The 23,304-nt window shown below is 36.0% G+C and overlaps 1 protein-coding gene across 1 annotated transcript in view; it reads right to left on the bottom strand.

Annotated features, from left to right (window-relative positions):
- The window catches only part of DTWD2 (DTW domain containing 2), a 94,207-nt gene that overhangs the window by 29,974 nt on the left and 40,929 nt on the right, over positions 1 to 23,304 (bottom strand). Inside the window, exon 4 of the mRNA XM_059834032.1 lies at positions 4,983 to 5,172. Coding sequence (XP_059690015.1) covers positions 4,983 to 5,172 — 190 coding nt within the window. The remainder of the gene's footprint in view (positions 1 to 4,982; positions 5,173 to 23,304) is intronic.

Raw genomic sequence — 23,304 nt, 5'->3', positions numbered from 1 at the left:
CTTCCAACCTGGGCCGTTCTATGATTCTATGATTCTGGTCCAGCAGACGTTTCCAGGGGGTCCCATGAGAAAGAAAGAAACCATAGCATGAAGAAGTGGTTCCACATGGAGAACTGAAGAAGTTAATTATAAAACATAAGAAAAAATCTGAAAACAGATTCTTAAATGTATGGCAAGGCCTAAGTATTAGAGACCTGGTAGTTTTCAGAGTCTCTATGGACCTCCACTCTGAATAATTATCTTTTATGACCCCTAAAATTTCACCCATACATTCTTTCACTCTTGCCATAAGATCAAATCACTCAGATAACCCAAAAGGCCTAATAGAACATTACGTACTTCTTACAAAAACCAAAAAGTTGAAACCATTTGGATTTTGAAAATAAGAGAATTTTAAGGAAGTTATTTTCAACGTTGAGTTCTTCCATAATGATAATAGACCAGATTAATAACTTCACTTCTGTGTCCTCTCAGACACTTGCTGCAATCAGAAATAGGTGAGGCAGAATTTGGATGACTAGTAAGTCAGCAGGGTGTATTTTTTTCACAGATATGCTTTTTATCAGGTGTTTCTGACAGGCACCTCAGGTAACGTTCTAGTTACATCAACGTGAGCAAATTGATTTATTTGTAATACAGAAGGTTAAGTAAGAGGAAAACTTATCCTGAATTATTATTCCATTTCTGCACCTTATTTACTCAATGCTATGCTTGACAGGTTAAAACAAATGTTTTAGTTCTACACATAATACAGATTCTTTTTATGCCCCTGCATTTACATTATGAATATATAAAATTTTTCTCTTTGGAACAGTGCAGTTTTGATCTTAAAGAACTTTTCAACTATTGGATAAAACTGGATCAACTATCTTTCTTTTCATTTTTTACTGCTTAATGAATTCTGCTGGTTTATGCTTGACTGACTATCTTCTTTACACTCATGTAAATAAAAGTATGGTTCACAGGCTAAATGGAACTATAATACAGTGAACAAAATTCCAGCATGAAGTTGTTTAAAGAACGTATTGGGAAACTACTTTATTTCAAATGCCTTTCCCATATGGAAATAGGACTTCACCATGTTACTTAATTCCCTTGATTATTCTTAAGAGTTATCTGTTGTAATCAGTCATTGTTTCACTAGCTGGTTAGCTCCTGGTTTATTTTTCTCGGCAATAATGTACAAGAATGAAGCAGAGAGAAGTAAGTGTTAATAAGGAATAAAGTGAAATGAGACAAACATCACTACCAAAAAATCCAGGTACCATAGTAAAATTTTTAGCTTTTTTCTAAACAAAGACAGACTGTCAATTTCTTGCAGGTTCAGCTATTTTAGTTTAAACAGGTCATTAGGATCCAAATTTAGCTTACATGTTAACAACTGATTAGAGAAAAATCAAATTTTATAGTTTACAATACAGGATAAGAAATAGGTTCTACTACAGCAATTGTTATTAGGAAACAGCAGTCATCTACGCTCAGTAAGTAACAGCCCAGAAGCTATACTATACAACACTATAATGCAAGAGAAATCAGAGATGATGCTATCTAGAAGAAGAGACAGATAACAAAATGGATTATCTACACACATAATACTCCTACTGATCTGATCTGCCAAAAACACTGACTATGCGCAGACAGAGATAGTAGTTAAGTACCATAAAGCAGCAATCACCTAGAATATGGTCAAATAACTGACCTTCCAAAAATCAAAATCCACTACTGAAGACAGTCTGTCAGTACAAAAAAACCCCTCCTAAAACAACGATCAAGTTTCAGCTTTATAGGGGAAGGTGGCATGAACTTCAAAGCTGAATTACACACAACAGAAGTAAGCAACTTAAGTATGTTTTAAAAAGACTGGACAAAAAAACCACTTTTACAAAGCATACAATACACTTCTGTTTGTTCCAAGTTTTCCAGAGATTACCTGTCTAACATGTACACACTGAGAGGAAGTTCTGTCAGCAGCAAGTACATAAGAGAAGGGAAACAAAAAGGAAGGTGATCTAGAACACCTAAGCTACTCATCAAGTTAATTTTCAAGAAAGGGACACTACTCTGTACAAGTTAACAGAAAAAGGCTGTTGTGGAATAGTGGGCTGGAATTAGCTGCAACCATTGGATCTTATCTTTGAAAATATTAATCTGTTTCTTCCAGACAAAAAAAAAAAAAAGGGGATAAAAAAAAGAGGGATGCTGCAAAGCAACATGAATAATCAGTGGCTTTGGCTAATAAAGCTGAAACTGTTTTTGCAACTTTTAAAAGGAACAGACAAGAATGACGACAAACTTTTTTCCTTTACCTACCTCTCCCTCCAAGTGAATAGGTTAGGAAAAAATGCTTTTTCTAACTCAGGAATACACTCTGCAATTGAGAATAGCCAGTTTACCAAATCTGTGATTTTGGACTTTTGCTGGCAAATTTGGTACGGCCCAACTAAAGAGATTATGAATGGAAACACTTTCTCACTTAAAAGCAAGTCATGTATCCGTGGCCAGGTGCCTCAGCATATGACAGATGTTCTGCAGAATTTGAAATGGATTGCAGTGAAATAAATTCCATAAAATCTATTCATAAAGTTGCAGTTAAATTGAAATACATTGAAATGAATCCTGTAAGTTTCTAGATGTGAATTCCATCTGTTTTACCATCTTCCTCTGAAGGCCAAAATAATCTGACTAAAACCTAGAGTCTACTCTTCTGTTTCACTGACACCAATATAACTTAATTGCTATACTATAGTAAGAACCTAAAAGCAACTCCGAGATTTGATATAAAACAGATTTCATGCCCTAAAGCAAATTTCTTACAAGGCTTCGAGTAGCTCTTTTTTTTGAATTAGCAGAATGTTGACTAACAGTACTCCGTTTAAACCATTCTAACATCATAGTCATAAGGCTTTGGGTTTTAAGTTTGCAAATTGCCGCTTCCTCTCCCCTCTTGAAAGGGTAGTCATCCTTTCACTGATCAAAAGGTGATCCAACGATGAAGAGAATTTTTTCCGTTAGTAAAACTGTTGGTATTAATACTTTCTTTACGAAATTCAATAATGCCCCTGAATGAAAATGGCAGCTTTGTCAACAAATTACACCTGGACAAATAAACGTAGTCTTATGGAAATACTTAAGAAATAGAAACAAAATCCTTGTTTATACCACCCAGAAGGCAGTATTTTTTACACATGTTGAAAAACTTCCCTCTAAGACATGCTTTTATGACAATATATGGGTGGAAATATCTTACAGACATCATGCTATCTACAAGAAACCAAGTGATCAGGACAAAATTCTGCCCCATTTTGATCTGTAGCAAAATTGCTCCTGTACGTGATTTTTGACAGCCAAATCAAGCCAGCTGATGGAAACATATTTCAGGACACTTATATATTTGTGAATTCACACCAAAGCCTTCAGTCCCCAGAAGTTTCAAACAACCACAAGAAATGAAGAACTGCACACTAGTTATAAACTAGAACAAACACTGGAGTTAAGACAGCTACTTGCACAAGAGCTTTGTTCATAGCATTTGACAGCTCAAGGAAGTATGCACCTTTTCTTTCAAAAGGGCCAGAGGCCCTTCACCCTTCAAGGAGCTGTGTGCTCTGCCACACCCCAGCTTCCTACCAGTATGACAGTAGGGGAAGTGGTCAGGAGCAAAATCAAGAATCTCATTGTAAGAACCAACACAAAAGGAAACGTAAAGCAATGGCTGCGCTAAACTTCAGACAGCAATTTGACTTCCAAACAAATTCAAACTTACAGTATTACAGACAAGTTCCAGCCACAGAAGAAATTTAATGGTTTGACCAGTTTTTCCATGCTTCATTGACAAGCATATGACAAAACTAGAAAAACAAAAAGTTATGCTTCCTTTCAAAGACTTACAAAGAATCCAACTAGTAACATTTTCCAACTTCTGGATTTAGAAGTTCATTATGAATGATGCACAATGCAGATACAAAACTGCAGAGTGTGAAATTAGACCCTTTCCTAGAAAATCTGTAATTTAAGCATTTAAGTCAGACACACCATTGTAGTACATAAAGAAATGCTGCCTGGTGTGTTTATATGACATAAATATAAATGACTTCAATCGAATAACAGGAGAAAAACTTACTCAGTAACAGCAACTGAGTCACATGAGATTAAGTTCTACCTTCAAAGCTTACATTCAAGACTCCTGTGCCAAAGCCACACTCCATTATCCACTAAAATATTCATTGAAAAGTAGTGTCATACCACTCACAATGCAGCAACAGGAATCTATGTCCACTAATGTTATTAACATTGTATTAAAATCTAGGGTATTTTCATTACGGCAGGGACAGCTGTAATAATTGTATAACCACAGTTTAAGCCTTATTGGCAGTTCAGATGGGTGGGTGTTGATGTTCCTAAGGGGGGAAAAAAAAAGAAAAAAAAAACCCCAAAAAAACCAAACCACATGCCACCAGTATTTGTTCTGCTTAAATCCTAAGCAACATTTGCCAAAAGTCAGAAAGTTTTTAATATGGTGGAGAACAAATATGGAGGGAAGAGTGTGACATTTTCATAAGAGGCTACAGAATTCTACTTTTAGCTTTCCTATTACTGCAATGCAAAACACTTATGCAAGGGAAAAAAAATGCTTGTTTCATTGTATACTTTCTAAGATCTTAGGCAACAGTCAAAAATTTTCTGCACAAACCAGTTTTCAATTTTGCAAAACAATGATTCAGTATGAAGTTAGATGCATTAACTCAAAACAAACAAAAACAAATTTCAAGTGACAAAGTGAAAACCCCCAATATTTACAGTCATCTTTCTCTGTTTTATGTAATTGTTCAAGCTTTCCTTATCTTGTCAGCTGGTTACAGCTGAGAAGGAAAAAAAGATTTCCATGCTTTTCCATCCTCACAAAAACAGTCCCTTCTGGCTAGTCAGAAAGCAAGCATCTATTAGACACACTTAAAATTTTTATTTTACATATTATAACTCACCTGCTTGGGAAGCCGGAATAGAGAATTTTTGTAAAATATATCTTTAGCCTGGCTCCATGTTCCATCGATGATGATCATAACAGATGGACTAGAAGACATCACAGCAACTTCTTCCAAATTGGTTGCTTCAGCTCCAGGATACAAAATTAGAGTATTGGGATTTCTGCACACAGTTGCTAATTCAGGATACCTTCAATGCATATACACACAAAATGCATATACACACAAAATGACAGTAATTATTAAAGTTTTTCATGAAAAATGCATACTTCTAGATATTCCAAGTTACTAACTCCCACTCATCTTCTCCAAATTTTACTTAAGCTTCAAAAAAAGTCCATTGCTCAGCTACAACTTTCTCTTTCCAACACCTCAGAAGTTGTTGGTTCTCCTGCAGCTCCTAAGGGCGGAGGAAAAAAAACACCCACAAAAGTAAACAATGAAAGCTTGATAAAGCTTTCAGGAATATTTTCTGATACTTTAATCATTAAGTCTTTGATGTCTATTTGAACCAAAGATATTTTGAATTGTTTACCAAAATTTAACATATGTATTCTAGCAAAATTTATTCAAGCACTTGGCACAAAAATACTACAATCATCTCATTTTGAACGTTGTATAAATAAAGAACATCAGTAATCCACATCAACAGGACATTTTAAAAAATTTTACCATCACAATTTATCTTTTTTTTTTTTTAATTACTACTTCTGCAGTTACAGTCCCCAAACTTGTATGTTCTCTTCTTCCTTCCTGTTGGCTTCTACATTTTGCAATGCTACCAGAGGAATAACTACTGTCTATTAAATGGTCACTTAATGTACACACAAATTCCTGAAGTTTTTGCCGGACACCACTATAAGTTAGTTTATAAAAGCCTGTGAAAAGCATTGTCATTTAAGTAGCATTGGAAGCCTCAAAAACCACCAAGTCAAGTAGGCTGGTAGGGGAGAATCTGAGAAAAAGCTGGCCGTGTAACAAAGACTGCATTACTTGTCTTGAATCAATTTCAGCAGTATCATCATGTAGTCTTCAGAATCACCTCAATCAGAAAGCAGGAAGAAATACAAAGCAAGGGCTGACTGTCTGATGCATGTGACAAAGAATAAGAAATTAATTCTGCATAGTACCTCAGAGGTCATAAAGAGTAGCTGATGTGGTAGGAGGAGAAGACCAGTATGTAGTTGAAATAGTGTGTGACTATTTGTGCTCCGAAGTGGAAAGGGAAGCCAGTATCAGAGAAAATAAGCTGTATCAGAATGAGGTTAACAATAGCCAGCACACAAAGTGGGCCCTCCATGCTACCGATCAAGAACCACTAGGTGCAAGAGCATGGACACAGACACAGGCAGGATGTAAATACGTAAGTTGACACAGAGAAACTCCTAATGCCACTGTGATCCCACAGCTTTTAAGCCCCAGGAATTGGGCACCTGCACCACTCCTCCGAAAATCAGGCAAGAATCTCCTTTCTTAAGGTGGGGGGGGGGGGGGAAGAGAAAAAAACAGGGAATAAAATAGTTAATAATGGGGTTTGAGTCAATATATATTAGGTGTACTTCAAATCTGTGCACTCAATTATCAGTCTCTGGGGTTATATGTGAGAACACCATTTTATCAGCGTTAGGTTCAGGGCAGAATTGCAGTGTCTAAGACATTGAGAACCTGAGCTTAAGATTCATATAGGACCATATGGTAAGTACCTGAAATGAAAGAAGAACTGAATTCAATGTATCAGTAAGTCCAGAGCTAGTATTCCAATATTTGACCATCCTTGTCCCCTCAAGCAAACAGTCCAGAGTGATTCAACACTACGTAGTTCATTACTGTCAACATTACTTACTAAAGAAAAGGTAATGATCTCTCCTTCCAAAATGAACAGTACAAGTAGTATAAATAGAGACAGGAAATCTGTAAGATAAGTCCGTGGCAAATACAAGTACACGGAAACTTCTTTGCCCACTAATTTTTTAAACCTTACTTACATTATGGTAATTTAGTATCACTTTAGTTTAACCAAGAATCATGCCACACAAAATTAAAAGCAAGGAGGTATATCACTACAGGCTACCTAGCACTCAAGGTTTAAATCTAGAAAATCAATCATTATTTTTAGATGTTTGTCTTGAAAGCCCAACTCCTCGAAGAGCAAAGTATCCTAATGCTGGGATAGCAGAGCTTTCAAATCACTAACAGCTCTCAGATGATTAAAAAAATAATAAAATAATTAATTCTTAAAAACTAATCCAAAACCATAATGATTATGAAGCACTACAAGTTTCGTATTATGAACACTACAACTGAAGTCTTAGTCTTTGAAATACAATTCAGTTGAAAACAACGGTAAACAAAAAAGAATCTGCTAACTGAACAAACTGATACGGCATTTCAAAGGCAAGTACATATCAACAGTACCACTCTTCACAGCCACTTAGCAAGAACATGGTTCTGATGTGCTTGCTCTGGGTAAACACTAATACAGTGTTTACTGTAATCACACACTACTTCTGAACTACTGCTATAGGGCAGGATCTTCTCTACAAGAGTCAGATGTTTTTAAAGGAAACTTACAGGAAACAATTGTAAAAAATTAGTCATTTCACTACAATGCTGAAATAGAGCTGTTGACTGCTGAGCTCTTTTGAAAACTTGATCCACACCCTATGGTACAGCTTTTTTTTTTCTCATATAAGCTTTCACTCATATGCTTAAGCTTACTACAGCATACAAGTACAAGGACTAGAAATTAGGTTTCATCTTCACAGAGCTTTACTTTTAAAAGTAAGTGCATATAATCCTACTATAAAAACACATTCAAACAATGTTAATATTGATTTTTTTGAATACAAATAATTTATTCCATTGTTTAAGTACAAGAGTGATTTGAGACAAATAGTATGGCTTATTAAAAATACAGGAGACAATTTCATTAAGGCTGATGTTTGTATTCATGATGACTCATGAAATATTAAAGGATATATGCCAGTTTTGAAACTCTCCTCAGAGTCACAGCAGAAGCTCCTTACTCAGTCCTGTGCTACCCCGGAAAATGTATTTTTGCTTTTTATCCCTGCCTAAATTTCCCCTGTAACACAAGGGTGGAGTCAAAAATTCAGTACCAGCTGGCAGTTCAGACTGCCTTGTTTAGAATGACTAAACAGAAATTTCAGGCCATGCACTAGATGACTGCACTAGAAGTAGATAAGCAACTTCTTAGCAAGACACATCCCTGATCCCAAGTCCTCCAAACAGCTAAAAGCTGAGACAGGAATTAAGTAAGTCTCACCAGGCTTATAGCCACTCTTCTGTGAGCTCTTTATCCTTTGGGGTGTTTTTTGTTTCTTTCTTTCTTTTGCATTCAAGCTGCTTTTACTTAAATTCAGGAACACAGTTCTGTAGTCCAGCTAGACTTGTATATGTGGGGAAATGAAACCCAACAGAAACACAGAGGTTAAGTTAGGAGCAGAAGGCTGAGTTAGGATAAGCACAAGGACAAGCTAGGAGCACAAGCATGAGCAGTCACACCAGAACAAGCTACTCCAAGCTACTGAAGGAACAGTTTATGATGAAGATGGAAGAATTTCACACAGAAGCTGCCCACAGTCAGAAATGTGGTCTTCTTGCTTTTCTTGCCGTCTTGTGAAATACTGTAGTACACAGTTTCACAGCATTTGCGACTTCGAACATGGAAAAACACAACATGCCTATCATCAAGACAGGTAGCTTTGGCAGTGCAGATGCGGAATAAGGGGAGACGTTTATGCTGCGGGCAGCAGTTGCTGTAGACAACACAGCTGGACTGCCTGCCTCTCAACAAAGGTTTGTTTATGAAAAGTCTCCACAAATGAGTTCACCTGCTAGTTTATGACAACCTGGATTCAGGAACAATTCAGTGAAAGAAATTCCTCCTTTAATTGTATCTCTTCTCACCAGCATTCAGAACATTGACATTTCCTGCCATCTTTGAAACCTCAACCTCATCTGCAAATGCTTGAATGTGACTGTGGCCCAATACCAGCAGATGTGTCAAAGAATGTCAAGGTCGGCCATGGTAAAGGGGGACAGCAGTAAGCGCAAGAGGCTAAACTGGGAGGGGATGAAGAGGGTGAAGAGCAGTGTGGTTGCTGGTCAGTGTTGGAGACTACTTGAAGTTACATCTTATTCCATATCATAGTCTTAGATCCTTCCATAGCGCTTTTGAAGAAGCCTTTCTTAGTGTGAAGCATGACTAACTTCAGAGAATTAACGGGGACTTTAATTTTACCTTCCATTTCAGTCAAAATGGATATGCTTATGGCAGACTCTTTAAAGCCACCAAATTTCAAGAGGAGACTGAGAAGCTGAATTTCTAAACAACAAGTACTTTTCTTCTAACAGATCAGAGGTTGATTTTTAAAGAATTCGCAACTCTGTGTCAGTAGGGCAAAAAAGAAAGATAGCGTTGCTACATACGAAAAAAAATCTCTTAAACAGTCTGTTCCTACTCAGCCTTTCTCAAAGATGCTGCAAAAGAATGATATACACTCCTGAGTGACAATGAGAACTTACTTTTTAACTTAGGTACTGTACTTCAGTGTATCACCAGACTTACCAGGCTATAGAATTGCTTTGCGTTGCATGCTACTTCACAAAAACCTTCTCATTAAAGAAGTGGACCAGGTAAAGAATTTCAAATACAAATTGTTCTATGTTAACTTAATAGCCATGAAGACAACAAATTAAGCAAATCCTTCATTTATTTTGTGTCACATGTATTCATGCACTATTAACAACAGTTATCAAAAGCTTCCTGTAGATTTGTTATGATTAGGATTTCAAAGCCATGAATCTCAAAAGAATATATTATAGTGAATGTCTGGTGAAGTACAAATATACACAAGTCACTCATACATACATAACAAGGAAAAAACATATGCAGCTCTGCAACATTCCACCCTAGCCAAGGCAATCGTTTAACTGAGTTCTTAATTATTGGCGGGGGCGGATAATACAGCTTAATTTTTCCTTTTGGAAATACTACAACTGTAACAGTTTATAACAGTTTTTAGTTAATGTTACCTGAAAGGTCCTGGTAATAAACATGGCTTGGTTGCCTATAAGGCATGATTTAGGTTTGTGAATTACTGTAAAGTGAGTATTAAGCAATATAATTATAAAAATGTGATTTAAGTGATAGAAGTGACACTTGGTGGGAACTAAAGGGACTTTAAATTCATATGTGTTGGACTTTAATAGAAAAAGAGCTTGCTTGAAAAATACACTCGGGTAGAAAGAGGTGTTGCTTTCTCTGAAGCCTGCAAGGCACAGCAAGATTTATTCTTTTTTCTGTGGGTCTCTAAGTAATATCTAAGGACAAAAAGAACAAAGGAGGAATATGAAGGATCAGATGGCTTGGAATTTTCTTTTCTAACCATTTCTAGGTTGCTAAAAACTAGCAGAGACTCTCCAACAAGCTTTACAACAAAGACAACAGTATTTTAAAATCAAAAATTGTTCACAGAATTGGTGGGCAATACGAAGTATGAAAGGACAAAAAAAAGAAATTACTATTTCCACAGAAGAAAGAAGTACAAATTAAGGGGTCAAAATGCAAAGGATGAAAAAGAAACACAACAAGAACTTTTGTCAAATCCTGAACACTTCACTGATGTCATAAACCATATAAAAGATAAGAAGTATAAGCAAACATGCGTATAGATAAAACAAAGACTCACTAAGATACTAAGGATGGTTATAAAAGTATAGCATAAGTCTAAGTGAGTACCACAAAAACTAGGTAAAAAATAAGGACATTTAATTAAAAACCAGAGGGAAGAAAAAGCCCACGAATCAGAATAATGGTCTGCAATCCAGAGGAAAAAATAGCAATAAATAAAATTAGTAATAAGTAAACCCTCAAAAATTGAATTTCACAGTTGACCTTTTCAATGGAATAATAACAACCAGCAGCAACAAACAAGTCAGCTCTTACATTAGAATATAGGCCACCTCAAAAAGTATTCTACTGCAGTTAAAACGCAGTGTCCTTTCTTAGAAAAAAAAGTAAAAATAAAAAAATGCAAAACCACAAACGTATAGATGTGAACTAGCTGGAGAAGTTCTACTGACAAGAACAGCAAGAGGGATAAAAGTCTTCACAAAGAAACTGAATAAACTGAGGTTTTAAGTTTTAGAGAAAAGAAGGCCAAAGGGAAACCTAGTTAATAGTCTCCAAAACCACAAGAGGAAGGAAATAGCCTATTCCCTATGTCCACAGAGGACAAGAAAAGAAATAATAACTGCAGCAATAAAGATTCAAACTAAACAGGGACAAAACCTCACAAACTTTCTAATGGTTAAGTTCACATGTTAAAACAGACCCACTGAGAATTCTGCAGACTCTCCTGTACGTGGTATTAATACCATGCCTACATGCAGCTGATCTCACTTTTGTAGGGGAGTAACAGTGGCATGTTGAGTATCTTTATATCCCTATTTCTCTAAGTATGCTGAGATATATATATATCTACATATACCTATCTTTAGCTGATCTTATTCTTAAACATAATGATTTCAAGTAATGGAACTATGCTGAAGGAATATCCTGTATACAGACATGATGATGTTTCCAGTGATCTCACACACGTACTTAATAACACATGATTTTCCTACAAACATTCATTCCTGGCACTGTACCTGCTGTATTTGTGTATATTACTAGCTCTGAGTTTTCGTTAGCAGTTTGTGGACTTCAGAAAATGCTGGAATTCCAAGAAAAATCAATTTGTATCATTTACAGTTGCAGTATTCCACTTCAATCCAAGTAACATTTTATTGCAATAATTAAAAACAAGATCAGTCTGAAGATGATCACTTTCTATAAATATATAAATAAAAAATTTCCTATCTGTTACCCATCTTTCCATGACCAACAGCTAATGTAAAGCTCAAAAAGATTATGCGATTTAAAAGATATGTTTTAAGGTGCAACTTTGGTCTTGAACTCTGTAAGAGAAATACTTGGAATACTTCCTTCTCATACAAACCACCATTCAGCCTTAGTTTTGGTATGCAGCAGGTATTGCAGGCCTATATAACCCATTCAGTCTGACAACAGTCTCCGCTCAGCAGAACTATTCAGATCTTTCATTCGTGCCTTAATTGTATCCAACCACTTTGTCATAGCAGATTTATACGTTCTCATGATCATACTTAAGATAAGTAGCATTTCATTATTTCTGGGACGCATGCTCTTGAGATGTGTAATTTAAACATTATCTTATCTTGTTATAATGCAGTTTTTGTGTCATAAACATTTTTATTACACTTCTATACTCAGTTTCTCTCAAACTCTCAAAGTGGATTTTAATTCAACAGGGACCTATCAAACTTAGCCAGTGCAAAAGGCAAGAGTTCAAATTTTAAAAATCCAATATTGCCATTTAGTAGCAAACAGTACTAATATTACAGAACAGATGCTAATTTATTATCTGTGGGAACTTCTCAGTTTTTCTCATAATTTTTACTATTTCACCTTGGTCACAAGCAGGTGCCTTTGCCTCTCTCAATAATCCCGCACTTGGAAGATTGTAGGAATACTGATCCCCATAATTCCCATTAAATAATGAAATAAATAGAAATAAAGGCAACAACTCTCTATCATCTCCACACTCAGAAACAGTCCCTTCCCTTAGGATCAGGACTGAAGCATAAGAGATACCCAGCAAGAGAAAAATTGCTGTTTTCCTATTAGATACTCCACTTTTTTAGTCTCTAATACAATCTGGATTTTTTTTCTTCCCTTTTAAACAGATCAATTGCATAAACAAATTATCTTTGGTCGAAAGATCAAATCATGAGAAATATTTTTAAGGTTTGGAAACCTGTAATTCTACAACTAAATAGTTTACCGTTTACGAGGGAAAAAGGTCGTAAATGCAGCTTGTTAGAGACGCCCTTTTAATCTATGAAAACCTGTATATAAAATACTTTGTTAGCAAAAACTCTAGTAAGCTCCCTGGTGAAAAACCATCATTACCAATGCCTCCAAATAACATTAGCTTTTACAGCATAAACATGTAAATAAAACAGAGTTGAGTTTGTCTGTACTGGGACCCTAGTACGTGATACCAAGTTTCTTATTACTGTCACAAGTGGAGCTGGCCTGCAACATTTAATAAACTAGAATAAAAAGAAATAATGGATAATAACGGGTTGGTTTTATTGTGTGTTCTATTATTCCAATTTCAATTTACTTCTCCTTTCTCATGTACTGTGCTTAAATTAAAACAAAAATAGAACATAAGCTAGTAATAAAAGGAAAACTACTTTCTGTCTGTACTATTACAGTACTAACAGGTTTTTCTAGAAAAATTATTTTCAACCAATCTCAACATTTAAAAACCTGACTCTTCTAACTAATATAGTAATATTCATATTTGGCAACATGGGCAGATTATTTTTGAAAATTAATGCAATGGCAGCCAAAGGAGCAGTCCTGTCAAGAAATTAAATGCAGAGCCATTATGTTGGCAAGATTTACTTTGTTAGTGGACCTCGATACCAATTCCCTCAAATATTTAATGACTTCCTCAGTGAAGAGAGTTTATTGAAAACCACCCCCCTGCCAAAAAAAATTTTTTAAAAAACCCCAAAACAACCCAGTAACAACAACAGATTCTTATGCACCAAAACACAGGTCTCCATATTCTACCGAAGGACCCTTTCTCCCTTTACATGGCATTCAGTAACCTCTTCCTATCTACTGTTCATACAATGTGAAGCTTACCAAAAACATTTTACGGCTTATCTAGCATCATAGAAAAAAAGTAAGAAAACCAATATACAGTTTTCTTACAAAGAAAATGAATATTCTTTCTACAAAAGAACAGCAGCAATCATTTTGCTAAGTTACACCCAGCTTCTTTAAGCAACTAACTGCAGAGAAATCTAGACAGCAGTACTTAGCAACACCTAGAAGCCAAAATCATAGGCTAAACCACTTCTCTATGCAACAAATATACACCCAGACCAAGAAGTCTAATCCTCTCTCAAGCAGCATGTATAACTCGTACAGAAAGGCAGCCAGAGAAACTGCAGTAATTCTAACAGACTTTTATAGATCTTTTACTGAGTCTTAAGATGCCTTTTATATAACACAAGCTACCCACCCATTAATGTCTCTAAACATCTTAAAACCTTAATACCAATAACAAGATTCCTTTTTACTCCCTGCTAAATCTGTAAAACTTCAATTAAACGTTTGCTTTCTATAATACCTGTATTGCATTATTTGTAACTTGTTTGCTGTAATTTAGGATGTTAACCACATGCATTCTAAAAGCCAGTGCTTCTTCAAAGTGCTTGTTTCAGAGAGAAGGGGGACAAAAATTGAAATAGCAGCCAGGAGGCTGATGAAGAATTCTTCAAGTGTCACCACCAGAGACAAAAATAATCTTTCACTCCTTCTAGTAGAGAAAAAATTCTCCAGACATACCCTAAGCCCAAGCAGGAGCGGGGAGGGGAAGGAATTTCTAACGCTACAGTCCCAGTATAGTAGCAAAAGGTCGTAGCATACTTTACTTTAATTCTAGCTCAAGGTATATGAAGAAAACAAAGCAGAGAATTGTACAGAGAAAAGACTTCAGAACAAACCACCTAAATACAGCAAAAAAATCCAAGCAAATTAGAAACTGAAGCCCAGGAAATAAAGCACATATTTGAAATGGCGGCAGCAATTAGTTTATCTAGAAATATCACATCCCTTTAAAATAAATGACATCCATTACTGTTTCTTTAAAAAAGTTGCGAGTTTTGCTTCAAGAACATAATACACCTGTTTCTCATCTGTAACTTGGGCTAATACAATTAATTTTACTATTAACATGAAGTATTTATAACAAATGATTTCCAAGTGAAACAAAGATAATAAATTACTAATGCCAGATAACTTCTACTTTTTACTCAGTGTGAAAAAAGAAAAAAATTCAGTGAGAATTTTGGCACTAATTCACAAAGCTGCTGCTGAGATGGGCCCAGAGGCATCATCCTGCTAAGGTAAATCCAAACCACCACATTATTCTTACACAGCTGGTGAACCACAGCTACTGGTCACTACATTCACTTGCACAGTTCTTTCCTTGCACTAAGCACTAGTATGCATTTGAAAACAACAAGCTGGTAATATCAAATCTTTCTCTTCTACTACTGTGAAGCATAATCTTTAAGAACTGAAACATTAGCAAAAGGATCATATGCTGCATTGGGTTCATGTTGCATGGTTTCGATAGAGAGGGTGCTGCAGGCGTGTGTTCCCTGTGGATATGCTCTGAAGAGAGCTGCAGCCAGTGGAGAGGACCCCCGCTGGAGCAGGGGAAAAGAGTGAGGAGGAAGGAGTGGCACAGACGGACTGCTATGGCCTGACCGCAAAGCTGAAGGCTGCAACATTCAAAGAAAATCACCAGAGAAAGTGTTATCCAAATTATATTGAGGAATCTGAAATTTGATAGGTAAAGTACAGTTTCAGATGTAAATGAGCACATGTTCAGTTAGTCAGCATTAATTACTTTTATACACAGAACCAACAAAAGTTGTGAGAGGCTTTTTCTCTGGCTGCATCTACTCATTGTTGGTTGAGATAAGGAGTAAAAAGGCACAAATTTAGTTTAATGCATATAATGACACTGAAGCACATGGAAAAAACTTACAAGAAAGTTACCTGAATAAAGAACTATATCTTGTAAATATTTTTATTTTGGTAAGTGGTAAGAATCGATTAATTGGTATTTGATACAGTAAGAATATTTTCATTTGTGAACAAGCACTAGAAAAGTGCCATACCTACAGTATTTAATTACCCACAAACAGCTTTATAAAATTAACAGAAATAAGTTGCATTTTATTACTTCAAAACTGGTTGAAGTTACAGATTTTCCCAAGTGCCCCAATTAATTTCCAATCTCAACTACCAAACTGTAGTAGAGCTGGCAACTATACTGTACAGAATGTGTTGGAGATTTGTGTAGCTTGATTTCAGAGAGCAACACAAATAAACTTGTAATTGCCTCCTCGCTGTCCTAAATAACAGGGTGGTGAATGCAGAAATATTTGCATCTGCTTTCCTGTTAGTGATCATTCATTAGAGTATATAATTTTATCACAGTGCACAGAATTAGCAAACTACAGAAGTGTGAATATTTGCAAAGAGGGAAGGTTTGAGAATAAGATTACCTTTCCAGAAGGGGGAAAAAAAAAAAAAGGCAAACCCAGCCTCCCAATCTGTCACAAAGTATAAAATGAAACTTAAAAGCAATAGTGACAAGGCTGTTTATGTAACTATGATATCAAATTAAAATAATTCAAATTTTTGACATGTTAGACTTTAGATACAGTTTCTATCTCTGTTCAGTACATGCCAGAAATTCCTGTTCAGCAGAACAAATAGTATTATTCAAAACAATTGCCTGCAAAAAGTTTATTAGTAGCCTAAAAAGAACATGAAACCTCTAAGTTATACTTTATTCATGAATATGAGACTATAGTTGTTTTTTCCCTAATAATTCATAGTGAAAAGCAAACCTACAGCTCAAAGAATGTACTGCAATTGTTAGATACAGTCCTACACACGATGCTAGGAAAAGACATTAGCACACTTTCCCCCTGCCTTCCCCTTTTTTGAAGTATCATCTCTTTATAAGGAGTATCTTACGAGATAACCTTCAAAAGTAAATGCTTCTGTAACTGCAGTTTCAGAAAACCATACTGCACACTGTGTGTCCAGCTATATAAACTACACCTTAACTCTGTATTCAGGAAAGAATAATTACCTAGACAAATTGAGACAAAAGATGCCCTAGCTACCCCTCTGTCCTCCTCTGCACTTTTTAATTTTTTAATTGCCTTTGCTCACTGTATCATGTCTACTAACAATAACACTCCATTTTCAGTGCAGGGCTTGAAATTTAGATTGTGTAAAGCTTATTGTTGAATATACTCCACTAGGCAGACTTTTGGATCTGATCTGCCTTTCAAGTGTGCCAGTATCTTGACCAAATAGGCATCTTGGTTCCCCTTTATCACCTTAATCACTGCTACCATGCAACCTTCACAATCCACTGGGAGTTCTGTGAACTTTCTTTCCTGGAGTACTCACAGTGCAAACAACACACAAGAAACAGGCTCTGCCACAAGTGGTTGCATACACTTAAACTTACTTCTGGTAACGCCCAAAGTCAGAACTTCGGGATCTATATGAAACGTTTAATGCGTAAGTCAGCCCTCTTTTATAGGGTATTAAACAAAAAGTTCAGTGAAGCATTTTCCAAGTGTCATCATTTGAATACAATTCATTATTAAACACTTCTATGCCAAAGAAGAAATTTAGCTGGTGGTGTAGAAGGAGGAAGAAAAGGATAGACATTCAGTGTTCCCATGCCAACATGATCATGACCAAATTTGATTCAGGCTATGTCTGTTCCTGCATATGTAATCACACACTAATGTGCTTAGAAAGCCTCAAATGTGTGATATACTAAAAATACTACCTGCTGCATTAGCATAACAAATACATACATAATACTACAACTGCATATGCGAGTTGCAGGTACAAATTCTAATGCATTAATTTGCGTTATTCAAGTACTGAAGACTCTCACTTTTTGAGACCAGACATCAGTTCACTGAGGAATTGTAAAAAAAACCCAAAAGTATCTAGTCCCTACCAAGTAATTAACAAACTAGATGTAAAACAGATTAAGTAAAGGAACAAGAAACCCATAATAAGAATAATGGGGAGGACAAACCTCAAGTATTTTCAGTATATCGGGAACCTGACTTATGATTCTGCATGCACATATTAAAATATATAGCAAATTGAGTTTTTTGGACAGATAAAACAGAGACTAATTACCTCTACAAGTGTTTCCAGGACAATCAACCAAGCCTAAACAGACACACGGAACAAAGTCAACCAACAATCAAAAAGAAACAGGCATCTTTGCGTAACAGGAGGTAAATGTACACATTTCAAGAGTGAGTGGGATAACAGGACACCAGGCAAAGAAAAGCTCTTAAAATTACATACTTATTTTCAGTCTGACAACAAGAGATAGCATCCTGATTCATCAAACAACCAGGACAAATGAGTTCAATAAGCTGAGAAAACAGTTGCTCAGCGGGATTTCACATGGACCTTCATGGGAGAAGACTGTTACGTTTAACAAGGCCAAAGAAAAGCATACTAAAATATTTGAAACAGACGAAAGTCAAGACAAGAATTGTAAGCTCAAGCTTAACAGTCACCAGAACATATATCAGAGAATTAGGACCTCTCCTTCTATTCCAAAAGAGCATAGAGTTGCAAGTTTTCACCATCTGGGCAAGATATGGCCATGTGTCTGTAGATAATCAGTAAAAATCAAATGCAGACAAAAGAAGTAGGCTTCTATGAAACCAATACACAAAACTGAACCAGAGAAGAACAGCATTCTGAAGGCAAAATGATGATAGAGGGACAGAAACTAAACAGAACAAGAATATAAAAATGTAGAAGATATCCCAACATTAGAACAAAGTTTTGAAAGATGGGTAATAGAGGAGAAGAGACTAGGCCAAGAGAAATCAGAAGACAGTGTCACTAGATTAAATACTTAAGCTAGAAGAAAGGAAGGGATGAGAAAAAAATCTTCTTTTGCCAGTGCAGGGCAGAATAAAGAAAACCCAACAAGGCAAGAATAAAAACCACACTTCTATGTTCTGTCAATACTATCCTAGGAAAATCCTCAGTACTGAGGAAAGACAGCAAAAGAGCTGGAGGAAGATCTGCATGTTTCAGGAAATTAAGTCTTGATGGTGGCAGTGTAGGTTGCAAAATACACTGAGTTAACTTAAATGAAAATTTAGAATTGCTTAGCTGAAAAGTTAGCAGAACTGAAGAAGGAGAGAATAAGGTGAATACAGAAAGTAAGTTCTGCCATGGATGGGAAGGTCAGTCTTACCAATGGAGAACATGAAACAGCTTTGGGGCTGATAATCTTGGCAATGAACACTGATAAACTGGAAACCATCTGACGACTGAGTAAGAGCAGAAGAGAGGAAGCTGCTGGAAATTACTCAGAGGGAGGTGGGAGTATTTAGAAATCTAAGAGAACATTACCTTTGAAGAAGTATATATGCCTTTGATAAGCAGAAGCACTGATCCAGAGATACTGATTTAATATAAAAAGGTTTTGATCAAGGACTATGAAGCAGAAGTTATCCTAACTAATGCTAGAGAATTTGAGATACCACCAACTAAGGAAGACCTAGAAATCTTAAGTCAAACACGAAAGGCTTGGATAGGTGGTAGCTAATGAAAACAGTAAGGGATTTGTAAAGTAATCAGTTAAAATAATACTGTAAGAGGGGAAAAATTAGGAAATGCTATCTGGATTTGTGCTGCTAAAAGACTTAAGCAAAGAATGGAAAAAAGATAAAAGACATCTGCAATTTCTAACATGTGAATGTACCAAAGGAGGCAGGGGAGACGGAAAGGAAATGATGCATGTTATGCACATTTGAATGCTGGCAGGCAGAAAAGGAGCAATATGAATGGCACGAATTGTCAGTACAAAAAACACAATTAAAAAAAAAGACATGAAGCAAACAGCAACTACAGTCATGAGAAAAGCAGCATTTCTAAGTGAGAGAGGAACAAAACAAAAAGGATACAATGGTAAAAAAATGCATATAAACATTTTCCTACCATTCCTATTGAAGGTGATTAAGTTACACACATTACAATTATTACAAACAGTCAAAAATCCATTTGTTTCATGAATACAGGATAAAAATATTCTGAGGTATCAATATAAACTAACTTCTGCATTTCCCTTTCTAGAAGGTTCAAAAATCTAAGGTACAGGCTGCTAGAACAGTCTCTAGTTAAATTTACTGATAAAACATATTTTGTCAAGGTTAAATTCATTCTATATACTCCTGTGTTTTGCAATATCAACACCCCAAAAACAACAGCCTTATAACAGAAGTGAATAGAAATAACTGAAACTACTGCCAATTTAGAAATTAACCAGAGTCCTACCACACTGTTTTGGTAGGTCTTACTAATCCTTACTATCAGTTTTTCAGTGTCTACTACATGACACATGGTCACTTCATGAAGTCAGAAGTGAAAACTCCAGTTATAATGGAATCAACCCAACCTCATGCAAGGAAGCTTGCTTTGCACAGAAGTTTTGAAAATTTCAGTACAAGTGATTTGAGCCCTCTGCTTGCTTATGCTATCCTTCTAGCCAATGTCTAAAAGGTGCCTATATTTAACAGGCTCAGCATCTATACTAACAAGGTGTGTCAGACACACAGAGAGGTATTTTACATTTTTGCATAAAATTCAATCTCCGATCTAGCAGTGACGCTAACCCCACCCTCCAACACACTTGTCTGCCATACTACTGTGATACTGGATTCATTGTCAATTTATAAAAAGGATCAAACCGAAAATATTAACAACTCATAAAAGTGCTATTTTTACAATACCACTGTTCTGTAAGTATCATGTCAAACTGTTCACTTTTAGCTTAAACATGTTAGCACATCAAAGATTAACCCTAATATCTGACAATAATGTAATCAATACAAAATAGGTCAGAAGTTAAAGTCTTTGAGTACTTGGGGAAAAAAAACAAACCACAGATAACTACCAGAACTGGTCTTTTAATTCAGAAATGCCTTCTGATGAGCCACACCACCATGCAAACTTTACATACTTTCAGTAGAATTAAAATGGCAGATTGCAGGAAGAATGGACAAGACTGGGAAAAATCACAAATTAACACTTGAAAACAATTGGATTAATCAGTTCTCATCTTTACCATCACTGTGTCAATTATATGTTGAAGATATCAACTTCAAAAGGCTTTGATTAGCTGTTCACTTTTGGAAAGACTTCCGAAAGTTGGTTCTGTAGCTTTTCTGCAATATAGGTCAATCAAGAATAAATGTAATCTACATAATTTGTTTTCAACCACAAGAAAAGGTGACCTGAGAAGGTGGAACAGGAAAAATGTGTGTTATGTTTACTCTTTCACCCAAACACAAGTTAAAAAAAAAAAAAAAGTCCTGATTTTCATTCTTACTGTCATAAATATCAAAGCCTAAATGTTAAGCTTTCAAATCATCCCAGTTACTTTGTAGTACCCAATTCTATGTGGAGTTCCTTATGAAATACCTCTGTGGTCCTCATTAGTTTTGGATGCTGATTACAAAGCACAGGAAAAATGTAATTTTGTAGCATTAGAACAAATGAGGGAAAGTAACCTACATACACTTGGGTAACAAACTTACCATCCCCCTCAAGAGAGGGGCACTAAAGACTGAAACAGCTACCCAGCTCAGATGGTATGTTCATTCTCACCTGAAAGTTCTCTTCTGACAGTTACAGAACAACAACTTGTTTGCTGGTTGGCATGCCACTGCTAGAGCTGTTGTGATGGAGACTTTAAAAAACCAGCTGCTGTGTGTGACTTAATTTTCACTCAAAGCCCAAAGGCTACCTTCAAGTGTTCCTAAGTGTTCCGAGCTGTTGCCAAGAGCTGCTGGATCCTGTGATAATACAAATATGCCCACTACCATTCTATTCTGATAATTTACAAATGTATGGGCAACCATGAAGGACATCACTTTCCCAGGTCTGCCGCATGGTAGGGCTTCTATACGTACACAGAAAAAGAATGCATGCTCCACATTACCCCTCCATCTGCAGGCACTGTTCACATGTTCACAAGCACAGACTTAGAGTTATACGGTTTCTATTCCCTTCCAACCCATGCAGTTCTGGTGGAAGCTGCAAAGGATGTAAATTATATCACAGAACTTCCAAAAAAGCAAAGGTATGGCTTTAATGTGCTTATGAATTATATTTATAAAATGATACTTATAAAATGTATCAGCAAGCACTCTTTAATAATCTTTTTTCTTCAAAGTAACAAAGACAGAAGTCTTCCCCCAACATGGGACAACGTTGATTAAGTTGCTTGTACAGGAGCTGTCAAATTGCTTACAGACAGTGCGGCTTTTAAGAAAACCAGAAAAAAACCCAAGCCTTGTTTAGTTTAACATGCTATAAAACATTAGCTGAACCACTGCAACTTCTGAGGTTTTAAAAGTCCCATTAGCAGAGATTTTCACCCTAAGAGGAGGGCAGGGACCATTACAGCCCTCCCCATTCACAGTAAACACTGAGATGTTTCACCCCTGTCTGCAGATGCCTGTTCCTAGAATATACCACAACAGAGAAGGAACTTAAGTCATTCCAGGTGATTAATGTGAGCTCTCTGAACACATCTACCCAGTTTATGGCCTGAAAGGATGCTAGAACTCTAAAATAATGCTGATATGATCCTCTAACCAGCTATTCAAGTACCAAGTGCTAGTGACAAATAAGGAATATGGATTAAAACATTGGCAGAATGCATACATAGCTAAGAAAAAAAATTATGTACAAAAAACACATTGCAAAGCTGGAAAATAACTCTTCTCCCCTTCTTATCCTTCCTCCTCCCAGGAAGGTGGGAATGAACTCCATGACTCAGCATTTCCAATTTCTGCAGTCTCACTTACATCCACAGTACAAAGTAGGCATACTGCAGATTCTCAGAGTGGAGCCATGACTACTACCTAATTACTTTTAGCCCTGCATCTGGGTAAGTCAGATCCCCAAAATTCATATTAACCTAAGGAAAACTTTCATTTCTTTCATCACCTCTAGTATGTTTTATGGCAAAAAACCTCATAGGAACTAGGTAATTATGAATCTATCTAAACTATTTTGAGGCTAAGATGTTCCACAACTGGTTTTGACCTAAAGAAGATCCTTTAGGTTAGAGAAATATCTCTGGATTCAAACTTGAAGAAGCTGTAATACTATAATCACTTGTAAAAAAAATTCTAAGGAGATTTACTAGAAGCAGACTGTATTGATACTGTTCCACCCTGTGCATATCAGTTTGAAAAGTTGCTTCATTTTCAGTTTTAATGGGAAGATAGTACAATTTCCCTGTAGCCTGGAACTTCTTAGATAAGTATTACACTTATTATCACAGAAGACTAATAGAAAAGCAATGTATTTCTAACGTACTCTAGTTACTATACAGGCAGCACAAAGGTCTGGGAGCACCATTCTGAATCACTTTCCAACATTTTTGTTCACTGAACTCTACAAAAAGTTTTCTCCAAAGATTAAACTCAATTTTAGAATTCATTTCCTTCATCAGTATTGATGATTTCTATTTGCTTTTATTGAAAATGTATGTAGTAAAATTTCATTGGCATTTGTACCAAGAACTGGTTT

This window comes from Gavia stellata, chromosome Z (assembly GCF_030936135.1).
Source record: "Gavia stellata isolate bGavSte3 chromosome Z, bGavSte3.hap2, whole genome shotgun sequence".
In the NCBI taxonomy this organism is placed as follows: domain Eukaryota; kingdom Metazoa; phylum Chordata; class Aves; order Gaviiformes; family Gaviidae; genus Gavia; species Gavia stellata.
This window is presented reverse-complemented; position numbering and strand designations above follow the sequence as displayed.